This window comes from Thalassophryne amazonica, chromosome 20 (assembly GCF_902500255.1).
Source record: "Thalassophryne amazonica chromosome 20, fThaAma1.1, whole genome shotgun sequence".
NCBI lineage: Eukaryota > Metazoa > Chordata > Actinopteri > Batrachoidiformes > Batrachoididae > Thalassophryne > Thalassophryne amazonica.
The window spans coordinates 4860504-4879128 of record NC_047122.1 but is presented as its reverse complement, the minus strand read 5'-3'; the positions used below and the strand labels follow the sequence as shown (position 1 = coordinate 4879128).

At 40.2% G+C, this 18625-nt stretch overlaps 1 protein-coding gene across 1 annotated transcript in view; it reads left to right on the top strand.

Moving 5' to 3' along the window:
- The window catches only part of LOC117502056 (ubiquitin-conjugating enzyme E2 E1), a 90268-nt gene that overhangs the window by 61934 nt on the left and 9709 nt on the right, over window positions 1–18625 (top strand). Inside the window, exon 3 of the mRNA XM_034161045.1 lies at window positions 501–551. Coding sequence (XP_034016936.1) covers window positions 501–551 — 51 coding nt within the window. The remainder of the gene's footprint in view (window positions 1–500; window positions 552–18625) is intronic.

Sequence of the window (18625 nt, the reverse complement as noted above, 5' to 3'; positions counted from 1 at the left end):
GAACATCCTTGTAGTTGAGTGGTGTTTGTGTATAGCTTTATTCAGATTCAGACAACTTTATTGATCCCTAAAAGGGCAATTTATTTCACACCCAATTACCTCAGACAAATATACAGCAATCAATTCTCAATTATTACTAGTTGAACATAACAATGGCACACAACAGTCTGTCATCCAATTGGAGGAAATGTGAGTGCGGGGGGGCCGCAGCAACACGTGGTCGCGCAGCCAGCTTGGGGTGGGGGGGGCTGCCACAGCTAAAGCCCTGCAGGGGGAAGGGAGTGGCGTGAGCGGGGGCCGGGATGGGGACAGGAACACATCATGACCCCTTTGAAGAGAATCTTGGAAGTTTGACTTTGACACTCTGTTGGATTGTTTGCAAAGTTGCTGTTGCTTTTTATCTTTTCTCTTATTGGTGTTTTGAGTTTGTGTTGACTGGATTTGATTTGATCAGACTTCAACTGAAGACAGTCTGAGTTATATCATGTTTTCTTTTGCAGAATTCAGAAGGAGTTGGCTGACATCACGTTGGATCCACCACCAAACTGCAGGTAAGAAGAAAATGCTTTTTTTTTTTCTTTCTTTCTTTCATTTTTTTTTAGTCATTGTGACAAACAGAAGCAGGGTGCTGCACGTCTTTGGGGGACTTTAGGGTGTCTGTTTAGCATTAAAAAATAAGGTTTGCTTTCAGACTGATGCATCATTGTCATTAAAGGGGAGTTTCCACACAGCTCTGAAGGGCTCAGGGTGCTGCTGCTGCTCATCTGAGAGTGCTGGCCAAGTGCTTGTTAGGCAGCTCGGGTTCATGCGTGTTTTTGGCTCCCACTGCTGCCGCCGAGTGTGAGCTGTGGAAGCGGGCTCAGTCTGTGAGCAGATGCGGCTGTGGACTCCACGTAGATAGAAGCCCCCTTTTCTGCATCAGACCAGTCGGTGTCAAAGTTCCTGTTCCTCTAGAGCACAGGTGTCAAACTGATTCCAGAAAGGGCCAAGAGGGTACAGGTTTTCTTTGTAACCACCCACTGCACCAGGTGATTTCACTGATTAACTGATTCCATCTGCTCAAAGTGATGTTAATCTGGAATCAGTTTGACACCTATGCTCTAGAGTACTGGCAGGAACTACAGGTCCTCCAGGCCAGGTCTTATTTTGTCATCAAGCTGAAGCTGTTGCTGTCATATGACCGTTGGTGTTGTTGCATTGACCTGGACAGAGGTGTTTATAGGAAGCACAAAAATAAAGGTTTGGGAAGATGCACTGTAAGAAAACAAAAATAAGATTTTTTTTGACTATTTAATTTTTAACAAGTTATCTCGACTCAGTCAAGTCGGCCTGTTTTGACTGAGGTATGTAAAACTAAGATGGTATAAACTGGATTTTACACATTAGTAAAGCAGCCAAGGATGATTTTCTTTGTAAATATATAATGCAGAGAATGAAGCAACACTCCCTCTGTGCTCAGAGCTTTTTCTGTACCCTGTTTAGTTTCTCTGACCTCATGTGCATATTTACTGCTTGAGATTTCTACATGTGCATATTGTCTGCATGCAAGTCTCACCCTGTGAAACTGTTAAAATTCTCTGCCCCTAAACCAAACTTGCACTTCTTAAGAATGGACACTGGAATTCTTTCCATTGCACAAATGAAAAAACATTCATTATTTGTTTTATATAGTGCCTAAAATGGATCCTTGTTATTTAATATTTTATTAATTTATAAACGAGTAAAGGCACTTACATTTTAGTGTGCGTCACTGGTCCTTGAGGACAAGAGGTGCCAAACAGTCCAACACAAACTTTAAATAGCAGTCCAATCCAATCCAAACTTTTTCTCAGTCAACTTGCAAAAACAGTCACATAGTTCAAAAACAATCCTGACGATGTAGTCCATAGCTGATGCCGTGCGCTGACTTTATGTACAGACTGCTGCCTGTTTTCCAGTGAAAAATCGCATCAGGAATTTGTTGAGCTCTTTATCTGTCAGCACTTCTTTTTCAGCTAGAGACGTCCCAGCGAGTCCTGCAAACACCTCCAGACAGTTTACAGTGTAGTGGATATGTTTTTTTTGTGTGTGTTAGAAGAACCGGCGCCATCAATTAGCTCTTTCAAATCGCGGCCTGTTAGCAACACAAACTTCGCCATGTTTGTTTTAAAGCTAAGCACCGTCCCCACTGGTGTGAGTGGGTGCATTGGTGGAAGCGTGCAATGGTATAAAATGTATGGAACCAAATTTGCACTGTAAATGGAACCAGATTCCACGCTAAATACAACGCAATGCAAATGGGACGAATAATGCATGTCACGTGACATACAAAGCACCAATCAAATGACCAGGATCCATTCAGGCGTGATACAAGACAAAATGGCAAATTGTACGACTGATCAATATCAAGTGACATACAAAGCACCAATCAAACGACAAGGATCTATTTAGACGTTATACGTATAACTGAAATTAAAGTGGGATGATGAAGGGATGAGAGTATATGTGGTGCTCAAGTTGGCCACATATCTTTGTGCCCCCATCAGATTTGAATAAGCTCTTTATCAGAAAGTCCTCCATGTCTACTGACTGTCACACAGCACAGAGAGAATTTTATGATTAGAAAAACTAAACAAAAATAGGTGAAATTTCACATCATCTTTTACAGAAAATCCTACTCTGTTCCATATAACTGGTGATGCAATAAACAAAAGTTGCACTGTGCTGCACCATTTAGTCACAGCCACAGAATTCTGTAACTCATTCAGTGCTCTGACCATATTGGTGGCTTCCTTCACTAGTCTCCTTCTTGTATGGATGGTCACTCCATTTTTGAGGACTGTTTACTCCAGACAGATTTACACACAGTTTGTGTTTCTTAATGATTCATGTAAATGAAGTCAGACATATTCAGTGACTTTGAAATGTTCATGTATCCATCCCCTGATTTATTGAAAAAAGTTCATTTGTTATGCAGTCAGTCCTATATGGACACAGAGCCCAGCATTTTGATTTTCCTGCGCAATAGGACAGTGTAACGGCTAAGCCGAGATGCCATAACTGAGGCATTTTGTTTGCTATTCTGAAGGAGTTTCACTTCACTGTAGGCATGTTTAAGTAGAGCTTGACCGATATGGATTGTTTGGGAGCTGATACCAGTATTTGGAAATAAAACATTGATAATACAGATGAAAAATGTGTTGTGTTGCATAATTCAGTTATTTGAATGAAATAGAGATCTCATCTATTTTGGCCCTAGCTAGTGAGCAGCATTGTAACCACCTGTCTCCGGTCACTGTAAAACACTCGTTCTGATTGAAAGTGAAGGACCTGTCACACCATGACGATTTAGCTAGCCTATGCTGACGGTATTAAAAAAGTAATTTCCAGGTTTGGAAAAGTGTGGGAAAAAGAAATTACATTGTGGAGAAATATTTGTCTTTTCAGACATTTGCTAGTATATTGTACCTTAAAATGTAGACTGAAATTCAGATAAAATGTTTAGACCAAAAAAATCTGTTGTTGTATTTAGCCAAGTGAAGATGTGCAGCAATGTGATGTTGAATCAGTGGAGACTGTGTGTTCGCGTCAGTCCCCAATAGTGACTGACGTCAGTAGATAATGTCAGCACTCAGGTGCTTGGTCACACTGATAAAAGTACCCCCCCACCCCTGATTTACTTAAAAAAATAAAGGCAGCTCTTTGCATACGATCATTGTGTAGATAAAGTCAGGCTATTCTTTTACTTAAAGAAATGCATTTTCTAAGTACAGTCAGCTTCAAATTTCAAGTAAGATTAACTTGACTTTGCAAAATAATGCAGCTCTTTTTTTTTTTAAGTAAAGTCAACTTAGACTTATCTTTACTTGTAAAATTGAGTTAAAATAATTAAAGAAATGAGTTATCTTACTGGGAAACCCAAGCTGACTTTACTTGCAAAATGCATTTACTACATTAAACTAAGTAGTTCATACAAAGACAATGCTTCCCTTATCTACATAGCAGTCTTATGCAAAAAGTTGCCTTAAATTTCTAAAGTAGATCAAGTGCATTTTTAAAATAAAATATCATAAGAACAAGTTTTTATTTGTGTTAAGCTGATTTTGCTCATGAAATGATCAAATTTAACATAGTTTAGTATCTGTCCACAGATTTTGAGTTATTTTTAAGATTAAAAAAAAAATTAGCTGCAGGCAGTGTAAACTCATCAACTCACCAAAATTGACAATGTTTATTGTCTGTATACTGGCCTCTCTCTTCGTGCTTGAAAAAGCTTATCCAGCAAGCTAAACAATCAGACATGCTTAGAGATGACTCTCAGACCGAAGAAGTTGCGTTGTCTTTGAGTTTACTGAGGGACATGACTTGACTGTGAAACTGTAAAACAAACAATACAGAATACAATGAATGTATACTCTTCAATGTAATTCACCAACCAAGTTCTTATCACACAAGCTAAGGTAAGTATTTACCATATACAAATCATCCTTGAACAATACACATAAATAAATATGACATTAAAGAAACCCTGCACATTTCCCAGACTAATTATTCAAGCTAGCTGTAACACAAACAAATCTGTCTTTAGTTTTCTGTAGATATACATAAACATCAGTCTCTAGTAATGTCAAAACAAACACATATCGCGTAACGTACTGATATGGCCTTCGATTGCTTCAATAAACAGAAAAATATCCCTTCCACAGGACACGAGATGAGACTGCCTAGCAGTACTGGTCATGAGTTCTTTTTTCAATTAATGAAACTGAAACTTAACTTAAAACGACAGCCACATTGATATACTGTGCCACTAGATGGCAGTGTTTCACTAACAAAACATAGAAAAGACTTATTTATCGTCTAAGACAGTCCCCGCATGGTGTCTAAAAAGACACCATACCACTTTTCCAGGCATTAGACTGGAACATCCAAGTCTGTAGGCGACAGCAGGAGAATGAGCTCTGTGATAGGCCTGGAATATACCTTGGGTGTACCTTGTCGGATGACTCTGACCTCCACTTTCCGTACAAGTTGGTCTGCACTTGGGATTGCTTTTGTCACCACACCCATAGGCCACTCATTTCTTCCAACCTGAAGATCCTTCATGAGGGCCACATCTCCCTCCTTTAGGTTAGGTCTCTTTTCCTGCCATTTGCTCCTGGTTTGTAGTGTGGTGAGGTACTCACGTCGCCACCTCTCCCAAAGGTGTCAGCGAAGGCTTGTACTTGTCTCCATTGTTGTCTCACAAGCTCCGCATTGCCAAACTGACAAGGAGGAGGAGGGGGTAATCCTGTTTTTGGTGTCAGCAGCATAGCTGGTGTGAGCACAAGTGGGGACTCAGGATCCAGTGACACAGGAATGAGGGGCCTAGCGTTCATGATGGCACATACCTCAGCTAGCACTGTAGTCAGGACCTCGTGGGTAAGATGTGAAGATGTCATCTGCAAGAACATGGAATCCAGAATACGGCATGCAACACCGATAAGGCGTTTCCATGCTCCACCCATGTGAGATGAGTGAGGAGGGTTGAATACCCAGCTACATCTCTGCTCTTGAAGATACTTGTCCAGATCTGTGTTTTGTATATCCATTCCCAGTTCTTTGCTGGCGCCAATGAAATTTGTTCCTTGATCTGACCTGATTTGTTTTGGTGCACCACGAAGCAAGAAGAATCTTCTGAGTGCACTGATGAAACTGGAGCTGGATAGGGATTCAACAACTTTGATATGCACTGCTCTGACACACATACATGTGAACAGCACTGCCCATCTCTTGCTGTTCGCGTGACTGCCCCTTGTGCGCCGTGCAGACACTTTCCAGGGTCTAAAGATGTCAAGCCCAATGTAAGTAAAAGGGGGAGCTGTTTGCAACCTTTCAAATCTGATATTTGCACCTGTCATAATTCAAGGCAGGCTCCTGCTCCTTCGGCAGGTAACACATTTAAAGAGTACACTCCGAATGTGCCTTTTTCCTCCCACCAACCACAATCCATCAGCGCGACTGGCACCCTCCGTGAAATGTCTACCCTGGTGCTTTACCATCTCATGATGATGTCTAATGATCAGTGTTGCAAGGTAGTGGTTGCCAGGAATGATAAGAGGGTTTACCTCACTTATAGTCAGCTTAGAACTGGATATGCGTTCTCCAACTCTAAGAAGTCCGTCTTTGTCAATGACTGGATTTAGGTTTTTGATTTTACTGTGTGATGGCAGCATTTTCTTCTCAGAGATTTATTTTATTTCATCTGCAAACACTTCATGCTGGACAGCTTTGATCACACATTTTCTTGCCTTTTCCTGCTCTTCTACAGTAGAGGCTTTCTGACATAGATGCCACCCTTTGCAGCTGTTCCCAGCAGCAGCATGGACAAAGGAATGAGCAATGTGTGACAAATGTGCCACTGCTCGAATGAGTGATGGAAAACTTGAGAAACGCTCAAAGCGCTTTACTCCCAGATGATCTTTTGAGATCTGAGTAATGTGCACTGATGTCGTAGAACGTACATCTACATCTGTGGTGGAGTCAATGAGGTTGAATGGTGCATCAGGTACTGGATAACAAGTGAGGGGCTTTGATAAGAAAGATGGCCCGTGTAACCAGGTTGTGGTTGCAAGGAGTGCAGCTGAGACTGACCTTGACCCATGATCTGCAGGGTTCTGCTCGGATGGAACATATTTCCATTACTTAAAAAGCCATCACTTGACCCAGCTATCTTAGCTAATTATAGGCCAATCTCCAACCTTCCTTTTCTCTCAAAAATTCTTGAAAGGGTAGTTGTAAAACAGCTAACTGATCATCTGCACAGGAATGGTCTATTTGAAGAGTTTCAGTCAGGTTTTAGAATTCATCATAGTACAGAAACAGCATTAGTGAAGGTTACAAATTATCTTCTTATGGCCTCAGACAGTGGACTCATCTCTGTGCTTGTTCTGTTAGACCTCAGTGCTGCTTTTGATACTGTTGGCCATAAAATTTTATTACAGAGATTAGAGCATGCCATAGGTATTAAAGGCACTGCGCTGCGGTGGTTTGAATCATATTTATCTAATAGATTACAATTTGTTCATGTAAATGGGGAATCTTCTTCACAGACTAAGGTTAATTATGGAGTTCCACAAGGTTCTGTGCTAGGACCAATTTTATTCACTTTATACATGCTTCCCTTAGGCAGTATTATTAGACGGCATTGCTTAAATTTTCATTGTTACGCAGATGATACCCAGCTTTATCTATCCATGAAGCCAGAGGGGACACACCAATTAGCTAAACTGCAGGATTGTCTTACAGACATAAGGACATGGATGACCTCTAATTTCCTGCTTTTAAACTCAGATAAAACTGAAGTTATTGTACTTGGCCCCACAAATCTTAGAAACATGGTGTCTAACCAGATCCTTACTCTGGATGGCATTACCCTGACCTCTAGTAATACTGTGAGAAATCTTGGAGTCATTTTTGATCAGGATATGTCGTTCAAAGCGCATATTAAACAAATATGTAAGACTGCTTTTTTGCATTTACGCAATATCTCTAAAAATAGAAAGGTCTTGTCTCAGAGTGATGCTGAAAAACCAATTCATGCATTTATTTCCTCTAGGCTGGACTATTGTAATTCATTATTATCAGGTTGTCCTAAAAGTTCCCTGAAAAGCCTTCAGTTAATTCAAAATGCTGCAGCTAGAGTACTGACGGGGACTAGAAGGAGAGAGCATATCTCACCCATATTGGCCTCTCTTCATTGGCTTCCTGTTAATTCTAGAATAGAATTTAAAATTCTTCTTCTTACTTATAAGGTTTTGAATAATCAGGTCCCTTCTTATCTTAGGGACCTCATAGTACCATATCACCCCAATAGAGCGCTTCGCTCTCAGACTGCAGGCTTACTTGTAGTTCCTAGGGTTTGTAAGAGTAGAATGGGAGGCAGAGCCTTCAGCTTTCAGGCTCCTCTCCTGTGGAACCAGCTCCCAATTCGGATCAGGGAGACAGACACCCTCTCTACTTTTAAGATTAGGCTTAAAACTTTCCTTTTTGCTAAAGCTTATAGTTAGGGCTGGATCAGGTGACCCTGAACCATCCCTTAGTTATGCTGCTATAGACTTAGGCTGCTGGGGGGTTCCCATAATGCACTGAGTGTTTCTTTCTCTTTTTGCTCTGTATGCACCACTCTGCATTTAATCATTAGTGATTGATCTCTGCTCCCCTCCACAGCATGTCTTTTTCCTGGTTCTCTCCCTCAGCCCCAACCAGTCCCAGCAGAAGACTGCCCCTCCCTGAGCCTGGTTCTGCTGGAGGTTTCTTCCTGTTAAAAGGGAGTTTTTCCTTCCCACTGTCGCGAAGTGCTTGCTCACAGGGGGTCGTTTTGACCATTGGGGTTTTTACGTAATTATTGTATGGCCTTGCCTTACAATATAAAGCGCCTTGGGGCAACTGTTTGTTGTGATTTGGCGCTATATAAATAAAATTGAATTGAATTGAATTGAATTTCCATTGTTCCGGAGATGTTGACTGTCTAATCTGCTGGATCCGGTTGCTGACATACATGTAAAACCTCCTTGTCTCTTTGTATATGTAGCCGAGAACGATTGTGGAGTCTGTAAAGAATGTGACGGAGTCTGTCTTCAGGTGCAACTCATTGACTATAAACTCTGCAATGCTCACAGCAAGGACAGCAGCGCAGAGTTCAAGGTGAGGTATGTAGTCTCCCTTAGAGGTGCCAGTTTTGATTTTCCAAAGACAAATCCAACATCACATCTGTCGTCGTGGTTGGTGATCGTCAAGTATGCAACAGCTGAGATAGCTCTGACTGAAGCTTCAGAGAAAACACACAACTCAATAGACCTGGCACCAGAGGGAGAGAAAGAGGAGTAACATCTGGGAATTTGCAGCTCCTGCAGATGTTCAAGTGACTTTCTCCATTTCTCCCACTCTGCTCTCTTGTCATCAGGAAGTGGAGAATCCCATTCTCCTATTTGGGATGACAGCTGTCTGAGCAGAAGCCTGCCTTGAATTATGACAGGTGCAATGAATCCGAGTGGATCAAAAACACTGTTTACCACAGATAGCACACATCTGCGTGTAAATGGCTTGTCATCAACTTGAACTCTGAATGTAAACATATCTGAAATGAGATTCCAGCAAATTCCTAAGCTTCGCTTCAAGGGTATCTCGTCCTTTGACAAGTCCAGGTCCTGAACATCTTTGGCAAGATCACTGGTGGGGATGGCATCCATGATAGCCTTCCTATTTGAGGCTATTTTGTGTAGCCGTAGGTTGGACAGAGCAAGAGCTTCCCGAGCTCTCTGTAGAACAGAGTTGCCTCTTCCTCGCGTCGTCCACATAAAAATCCTCTTCCACAAATCTCTGTATATCACTTCCATACCTGCCCTCTTCAGCTTGTGCTGCTCTCCTCAGTCCATAAATGGCAACAGCTGGAGAAGGGGTGTTGCCAAAGACGTGGACCCTCATACGGTAGTCCACAGTGTCGCTGTTCATGTCGTTGTTTCTGAACCACAGAAAACGTAAATCATCCTTGAACAATACACATGAATAAATATGCCATTAAAGAAACCCTGCACATTTCCCAGACTAATTATTCAAGCTAGCTGTAACACAAACAAATCTGTCTTATTTAGTTTTCTGTAGATATACATAAACATCAGTCTCTAGTAATGTCAAAACAAACACAAATCGCGTAACTTACGGATATGGCCTTCGATTGCTTAAATAAACAGAAAAATATCCCTTCCACAGGACACGAGATGAGACTGCCTAGCAGTACTGGTCACGAGTTCTTTTTTCAATAAATGAAACTGAAACTTAACTTAAAACGACAGCCACATTGTTGCACTGTGCCACTAGATGGCAGTGTTTCACTAAGAAAACGTAGAAAAGATTATTTATCTTCTAAGACATGGCACAGTCCATGACAGTCTGTAAGTCATGTGCTTACAATAAATCCTGACAGTTAACAATGTGCTGCCTTGGAGCCAAGATTTATGAACAAAAAAACACACACAAAAAAAAGACACATTTGTAGGTTCCACTTGACTGCATTATCTAACAAGGTTAGTGTGCAAAACATCAAGTACTACAATTTGCATAAAACGTTTGTATTTGAAAGCTGAAAACGTTATGAAATACAGGTGAACCTGTAAATTACTTCTGAAGAGACATGTTGCCTTCAAAACACCTGGACCTTCAAACACACTCGCCAACATTATTTCCATTTAAAAAAAAAAAAGAAGAAGAAGGTGGCCAGGAGAATGACCAAGATCAAATCAAATAAAGCTTATCAGATTGACACAAATATTACAGCTGAGACTGAAACAAAACTGTGTGTCACAATACCCAAAAATCAACCATATCATGTCAATACGACTCAACAAATGATGAATGACATTATTGTCCAGCCGAGAAAGCAGCATTTTGCTTAAGATGACTGTGTCTTTTACAGTAAGGAGAACTAGCAAGGCATACATCAACAATATCAAACGTAGTGGTGTAACCTGAAAAAACCTTAGACGGTCAAGTGAGAGCAGAGTGCAGTGTACCAACTGTAGAAATAGACCTATTGTCATTCGCATCTTATGGCTTTTAGACATGTAAACGTGACAAACAGAGTAAAACTAACAACTGTGGAACAAGGCAAAAGGGAAGCCACTGAAACTCTTAGCCTTCAACATCTGTTCAGGTTTTACTCATGGAGGCTGACCTTGAGATCATGAACCTTAGAGGACTATTTTTTTGTTTGTATCCTCCAGAAAGAGCTTCTGTTCCTTGGAACTAAGCTAACTAACTAGAATCAGGTCATCTGCAAGTGATTTAGCACCAGGTTCTCCACAAACATGAGTTGAGTCCAGTCACGAGCGGCTCTGCCGCCGAGGTAGGCTCCTCGGTCGGTAAGGCCCATCAGGTAGGCACAAGCATGTGCAACATTGGAAATACAAAAAGGACCTCTGCTCCCTCAATGGCTATCTCTGTTTGCTTGTCCAAACCTGCATCTTGGGTTTTGCTGATCACAAGGATGTTGAGGACAAATGTAGATAGGGCCACCTGGACAGCCACAGCATCATCATCATCGATAATCTGTTAAATAAACCAAAGGAAATAAAAGAAGATACCTGCTGGTATGAGTCAGCTGTCTTTAATGCTTATAAGACCGCTTTAAAACCATTGAAGACACTCTTAAATTGAATTATGGATGCAAATTTAAATTAACTTCTTAATCGAGAGTTGGCTGCATAAACAACATTATTAATTAAATATTAAACATCTATGAAATATGTACAATGACACATTTTAACTGCTGATATGATCTGTTTGATGCAAATTCAGAATCAAATCAATTTTATTTATAAATGTAAAGATTGTGAAGACATTATAATCTCATCAGTTAATATAAGTAGCGGTAAATGTGTAGTTTATATATGCACAATTTACACCGGGATACCAATAAAATAAGTACAAATTGAACAGAGAACAATAAGATCTCAATAAATTAAAATAAATAGCAACTGTATCCCTGTAGAAGTGTAGACAACAAATTTAGCACCACATTTTGGACAAGAAAATAATGGACTAGAAGATAAGCTTGTCTTTTGGACCAGAAATCACATTAAAAATAAATAAAAAGGTGGCGTGATCCTCTTCCCTTAGCTGACTGAATAAACTTAACTTTAACTGTCTTTTAAAATTTGCCTTGTTGCTAATCGACTGCAAGATCTATATTTTATACAAGATATATTTTAGCTGAATAATTCCTGACGTGTGGGATATGTGGGTTATATCTTGATCTTTCAACCTAACCGGTTGTTTCCAAACCTTCGCAGCATTAACAGCGTGGCAATAACACAGATGAACCATTTTCATTTTGAGAGCAGCGTGACTTTGTGAGCGATAATCGGGGCAGCTACAAAATGTACAGCTCTGTAAATTATTCAGAATAATAGATCAAAATGAGAGAGAGAGAGAGAGAGAGAGAGAGAGAGAGAGGGGAAAAAGTGTGAACAGCAGACGCTACACACTGTAAAAAAAAAAAAAAAAAAAAAAGCAGCAAAAACTGATTCAGAAGGTTTTTCATCCAGGATTTAAATCATTAAAAGAGTAGATTTACTCCTTGACTTCCTCCAGTTCCTTTTTCCAGAATTATTTTTTTCATTTTCTTTTTATTATTGTTATTTTTGCACCAATGACACCAGATCAAATTACTTGTATGTGAGAACTTACTTGCCAATAAATTTGATTCTGATTTGACAATCAAATCAGTCCAGGTTTAGCTCTTGTTCAAACAAGACAATTAGGAGTTATATTGTTTTTTTGTTTTGTTTTTGTTTTTCTGCACTTTCCCTCCAAATGCTGTTGTTTTTTTTTCACTGACATCATCTGTTACTGACTGTACATCTCTCCTGTCCTCCGGGCCACAGGTCCGGCTGATGACATGCTTCCACTCGCATTGGCTGCTCTTTAGCCCCGGATCTGAATGTCGAAGTGTTTGCTTGTTTCACGCTGTCTGTTGGAGCATGTTTGAAGCCCGGTTCAAATCCTGGTACTGCTAGCTCATTTTACAAGTGAAAGCTCTCCATTTCTGTTGAAATTTGGTACTGGGCCCTGGAGTGGCCCAGCCAGTGTCCAGACCTGAACTCAATAGAAAATCTTTGGGGGGAGCTGAAACTCGAAAGCTGAAAGATCTGGAAAAGATCTGTATGGAGGAGTGGACCAAAATCCCTACTGCAGTGTGTGAAAACTTGGTCAAGAACTACAGGAAACGTCTGACCTTTGTAATTGCAAACAAAGGTTTCTGTACCAAATATTAAGGTCTGTTTTCTATTGTATCAAATACTTATTTCATGCAATAAAATGCTAAATAATTATTTAAAAATCATACAATGTGATTTTCAGAATTTTTTTTTTATTCTGATTCTGTCTCTCACAGTTGAAGTGTACCTACGATAAAAATTACAGACCTCTCCATTCTTTGTAGGTGGGAAAACTTACAAAATCAACAGTACATTAGAAATGCATGGATGACAGAAGAAAGTGAAAACACTTATTTCCATTGTGGTCCATTATGATTTGCACTGAAGGAGATGAGGCAGAAATGTTCAGCTTTGAGTAGGGATGGGTATTGATAAGATTTTATAGACATCGATACCATTATCGATCCAATTCCTTATTGATTCTCTTATTGATAACCCTTGTGAATTTTCTTTGTACTAAAAGTAGGCTTTACAGGTTTTCTATGTCAACAACTTTTTATTGAGTCTTAAAGTAAATACAGTGAGGAAAATAAGTATTTGAACATCCTGCGATTTTGCAAGTTCTCCCACTTAGAAATCATGGAGGGGTCTGAAATTTTCATCTTAGGTGCATGTCCACTGTGAGAGACATAATCTAAAATAAAAAGCTGGAAATCACAATGTGATTTTTTTTTTTTTTTTTTTTTTTTTTTTTTTTTTTTTTAATAATTTATTTGTATGTTACTGCTGCAAATAAGTATTTGATCACCTGTGAGAATCAATGTTAATATTTGGTACAGTAACCTTTGTTTGCAATTATAGAGGTCAAATGTTTCCTGTAGTTTTTCACCAGGTTTTCACACACTGCAGCAGGGATTTTGGTCCACTCCTCCACACAGATCTTCTCTAGATCAGCCAGGTTACTGGGCTGTTGCTGAGAAACACAGAGTCTGAGCTCCCTCCAAAGATTTTCTATTGGCTTTAGGTCTGGAGACTGGCTAGGCCTCTCCAGAACTTGATAAGCTTCTTAAAGAGCCACTCCTTGGTTATCATGGCTGTGTGCTTTGGGTCATCGTCATGTTGGAAGACCCATCCACGACCCATCCTCTCCTTAATACAGTCGTCCTGTCCCATGTGCAGAAAAACACCCCCAAAGCATGATGCTTCCACCCCCATGCTTCACAATAGGGATGGTGTTTTTGGTACTCAGCATTCTTCTTCCTCCAAACACGGAGATTGGAATTAATAGGGGTGTCGGAAAAAATCGATTCATGTCTGAATCGCGATTCTTATTTATTACGATTCTGAATCGATCCAAAATGTCCAAGAATCGATTTTTAAAAAGCATTTCATTAAACATTTCCTTTCTTACTCACTGTGTGTACTGTTTGTCAGGCAACGGCTTCCGTACTACAGCGTCTCCGCGAGGGGCGGGGGGGTCCGGCGTGCTTCAAACATTTGTGAGCTGAAGCTTAGCATGGCGGACGAAGAGCTAATTCAGCCAGCACCGTCTTTGCTGAAGGCAAATGTTTGGGCGCATTTTGGATTTTATTATTTGCTGCGTAAGAAGGAGCTTGACATGACTTATGCAGTGTGCAAAATCTGCAAAATGAAAGTTAAGTACTTTGGAAACACTTCAAATCCGCAAGCCCACATGCTGCCATCACCCGGAGCTAAAAGGAGCGAAGCAGCGGTCTCTGCCAACTACTGACCAGCGCTTCGCTAAACTGCCAGTCAACTCCGAATGAGCAAAGCAGATAAGTAAATGTACATCTTTAGAATCACTTGATTAACCTTGTAAAGCTGCATTTTCTTAAATATAAACATTTTTTATTAAGTAATATAACTATTTCTCAGAGCTCTTTGAATCGAAAATCGATTCTGAATCGAATCGTCACCCCAAGAATCGGAATCAAATTGAATCGTGAGTTGTTGTACGATTCACATCCCTAGGAATTAAGACCAAAAAGTTCTATTTTGGTCTCATCTGGCCACATAACTTTCTCCCTTGACTCCTCTGGATCATCCAAATGGTCATGGGCAAACTTAAGACGGGCCTGGACGTGTGCTGATTTAAGCAGGGGAACTTTCCGTGCCATGCATGATTTTAACCCATGACGTCTTAGTGTATTACCCACAGTAACCTTGGAAACAGTGGTGACAGCTCTCTTCAGGTTATTGACCAGTTCCTCCCGTGCAGTTCTGGGCTGATTCCTCACCTTTCTTCGGATCATTGATACACCACGAGTTGGGATCTTGCATGGAGCCCCAGTCCGAGGGAGATTGACAGTCATGTTTAGCTTCTTCCATTTTCTAATAATTGCTCCAACAGTTGATCTTTTTTCACCAAGCTGCTTGGCAATTGCCCCGTAGCTCTTTCCAGCCTTGTGGAGGTCTACAATTTTGTCTCTGGTGTCTTTGGACAGCTCTTTGGTCTTAGCCATGTTCGTAGTTGGAGTCTTACTGATTGTGTGGGGTGGACAGGTGTCTTTATGCAGCTAACGACCTCAAATAGGTGCTTCTAAGTGGAGTTGAGTGGAGGTGGACATTTTAGAGGCGGACTAACAGGTCTTTGAGGGCCAGAATTTCTGCTGATTGGCAGGTGTTGAAATACTTATTTGCAGCAGTAACATGCAAATAAATTATTTAAAAAATCATACATAGTGATTTCCAGATTTTTTCTTTTTCTTTTTGGGTTATGTCTCTCACAGTGGACATGCACATAAATCAAATCAAATCAATTTTATTTATATAGCGCCAAATCACAACAAACAGTTGCCCCAAGGCGCTTTATATTGTAAGGCAAGGCCATACAATAATTACAGAAAAACCCCAACGGTCAAAACGACCCCCTGTGAGCAAGCACTTGGCAACAGTGGGAAGGAAAAACTCCCTTTTAACAGGAAGAAACCTCCAGCAGAACCAGGCTCAGGGAGGGGCAGTCTTCTGCTGGGACTGGTTGGTGCTGAGGGAGAGAATCAGGAAAAAGACATGCTGTGGAAGAGAGCAGAGATCAATCACTAATGATTAAATGCAAAGTGGTGCATACAGAGCAAAAACAGAAAGAAACACTCAGTGCATCATGGGAACCCCCCAGCAGTCTAAGTCTATAGCAGCATAACTAAGGGATGGTTCAGGGTCACCTGATCCAGCCCTAACTATAAGCTTTAGCAAAAAGGAAAGTTTTAAGCCTAATCTTAAAAGTAGAGAGGGTGTCTGTCTCCCTGATGTGTATTGGGAGCTGGTTCCACAGGAGAGGAGCCTGAAAGCTGAAGGCTCTGCCTCCCATTCTACTCTTACAAACCCTAGGAACTACAAGTAAGCCTGCAGTCTGAGAGCGAAGCGCTCTATTGGGGTGATATGGTACTATGAGGTCCCTAAGATAAGATGGGACCTGATTATTCAAAACCTTATAAGTAAGAAGAAGAATTTTAAATTCTATTCTAGAATTAACAGGAAGCCAATGAAGAGAGGCCAATATGGGTGAGATATGCTCTCTCCTTCTAGTCCCTGTCAGTACTCTAGCTGCAGCATTTTGAATTAACTGAAGGCTTTTCAGGGAACTTTTAGGACAACCTGATAATAATGAATTACAATAGTCCAGCCTAGAGGAAATAAATGCATGAATTAGTTTTTTAGCATCACTCTGAGACAAGACCTTTCTAATTTTAGAGATATTGCGCAAATGCAAAAAAGCAGTCCTACATATTTGTTTAATATGCGCATTGAATGACATATCCTGATCAAAAATGACTCCAAGATTTCTCACAGTATTACTAGAGGTCAAGGTAATGCCATCCAGAGTAAGGATCTGGTTAGACACCATGTTTCTAAGATTTGTGGGGCCAAGTACAATAACTTCAGTTTTATCTGAGTTTAAAAGCAGGAAATTAGAGGTCATCCATAAGATGACATAAGATGAAAATGTCAGACCCGAGAACTTCCAAAATTGCAGGGTGTTCAAATACTTATTTTCCTCACTGCATATATGAAATTGGTCACTGGGTCCTTAAACTCTGGACATAATAAACTCTACATGGTGGATCCTTGATCTCTGGACATAAATAGAAATAAACTAAATCTGTAGTTTTTGTCAAAAACATTTCCTTTCAGACATGATTGGCATGAATGTCTTTCCATACCTCTGAGCTGAGCTCTTATAGCTAGCTGGCTGTGCTGCACGTCAGGATGTAATTCATAAAGAAAGTGGGACATCTCATTTTGGGAGGAAAAAACATTTTAGTCGATTGTAGTTTGTCTGTATTACAGTGTTTGGAAAGAGGTGTCATTTGATTTAAAACGGCAGTTCATTTTGAAGTTATTAATTCCAACCAGACTCGTCTCAGCAGAGAGCCGGGCAGCGTTTGCAGCTGTGCCAATTGAACAGAGGACAATTCTCATTTCTTGACTGCAACAAGACAAGAGTCCCAGTTAGTGACTTTAATCAACACAAAAGTGACTCACAATTAACATATTTTAATGGCTTTGAGAGGGGTTAAGAAGAGCAGTGAATCAAAGAACCAACGACCCAGGGGATCGAAGCATTGCTTCATTGGTTCACTCTTCAAAGTGGAGTCGCGCTGCAGAAGCGGTTGATTACAGACCCGCTGCAGGGTCTGTAATCAACGTAGAGAAATGATCATTTCCCAACAAACACCGTCAAAAACGGCTGCTCTGAAGGACCGATAAGGGAATCGTTAAGCAAAAAAATATTTATCACTGAATTGAATCATTTCTTAACGATACCTGAAAAGAACCGGTTCTCGATACCTAACCCTAGCTTTGAGTCAGCTTGCAACAGCTGGGCCAAGATGAATAAAGGAAGAATTGGCAGTACTGCCTGAGCATTCTTTAATCAAATCTGTGATTTTAATGTAACTGTCATGTAACTGTCATGTCAGTCATATAACTTTTTAATTTCAGTAAATGTTATGAGCTCATGATTTGGGTGTTATTGTGAGCTTAAGTACCTGATTGTCCAATATTTTGGAAACATGTATGTAAAAGGTAAAAATATTATGGTGTAATTAAGTTAATTCCAGAGCTTTTGGTATATTTAGAGTGTTGATTGTTATGTATTATGCAATAAATAACATTCTTTCATAAGAACTTGATCTTGGAGATTTTTTTATGTCTCGTAAATTGTATATTTAAAGACTGAAGGCTGAAACTTGAAACCATCATGCTGGAGCTTCCTCCGGAGGATGATCCAGTCTCCCGGTGCGTTGCACGTTGTTTGCCGCCTCAGGTGATAATTGCCAACAGCACCACTATACTAAAAATTTCTGCAAAGAACTGTGTGTGTGTGTGTGTATTTATTTATTTACATTAATTGATCAAATCCCAGGGCTCGACATAGCCATTTGCCTGCTGGCCCGGTGCTGATTTGTCCCACTTTCGGGCCACTACGGGCCAGTACAATTTATCAAATGATGGCCCGCTTGGGCCATTACAAAAATACGCAAAATTCTATTTATTTTACCATACTTTGCGGCGGCAAAGTCGAATTTCTTCACATCTCTGCGTCATCAAACTCTAGTCCGCCATGTTTGTTTTGGTCTTCTTCTTCATTGTTTGTTTTTGTCTCGCACCATGGACCACATCTAGCAAACCCCTTAAGAGCATATGTCTGTGAGTAATATATACCCTTTTATGTTAAACCGACCTGTTATGGTCTTCTGAAACAGTTGATAGATGTATTTTATAACTTAATGGGACCGATGCTAACACGTTAGCATGTCTATGGCATTTTCAATGTTAAAGTTGGCATTAGCTGTGGACATTTCAGCACGTTTGTGTGCATTTATTTTCTGTATAATAATTAATGGCTCAGTGCTCATCGTTGTAAAAGAGTCATATGTATTAAAAATTGTAATATTTTTAAATTTATTTTTATATTAATAATAATAGCA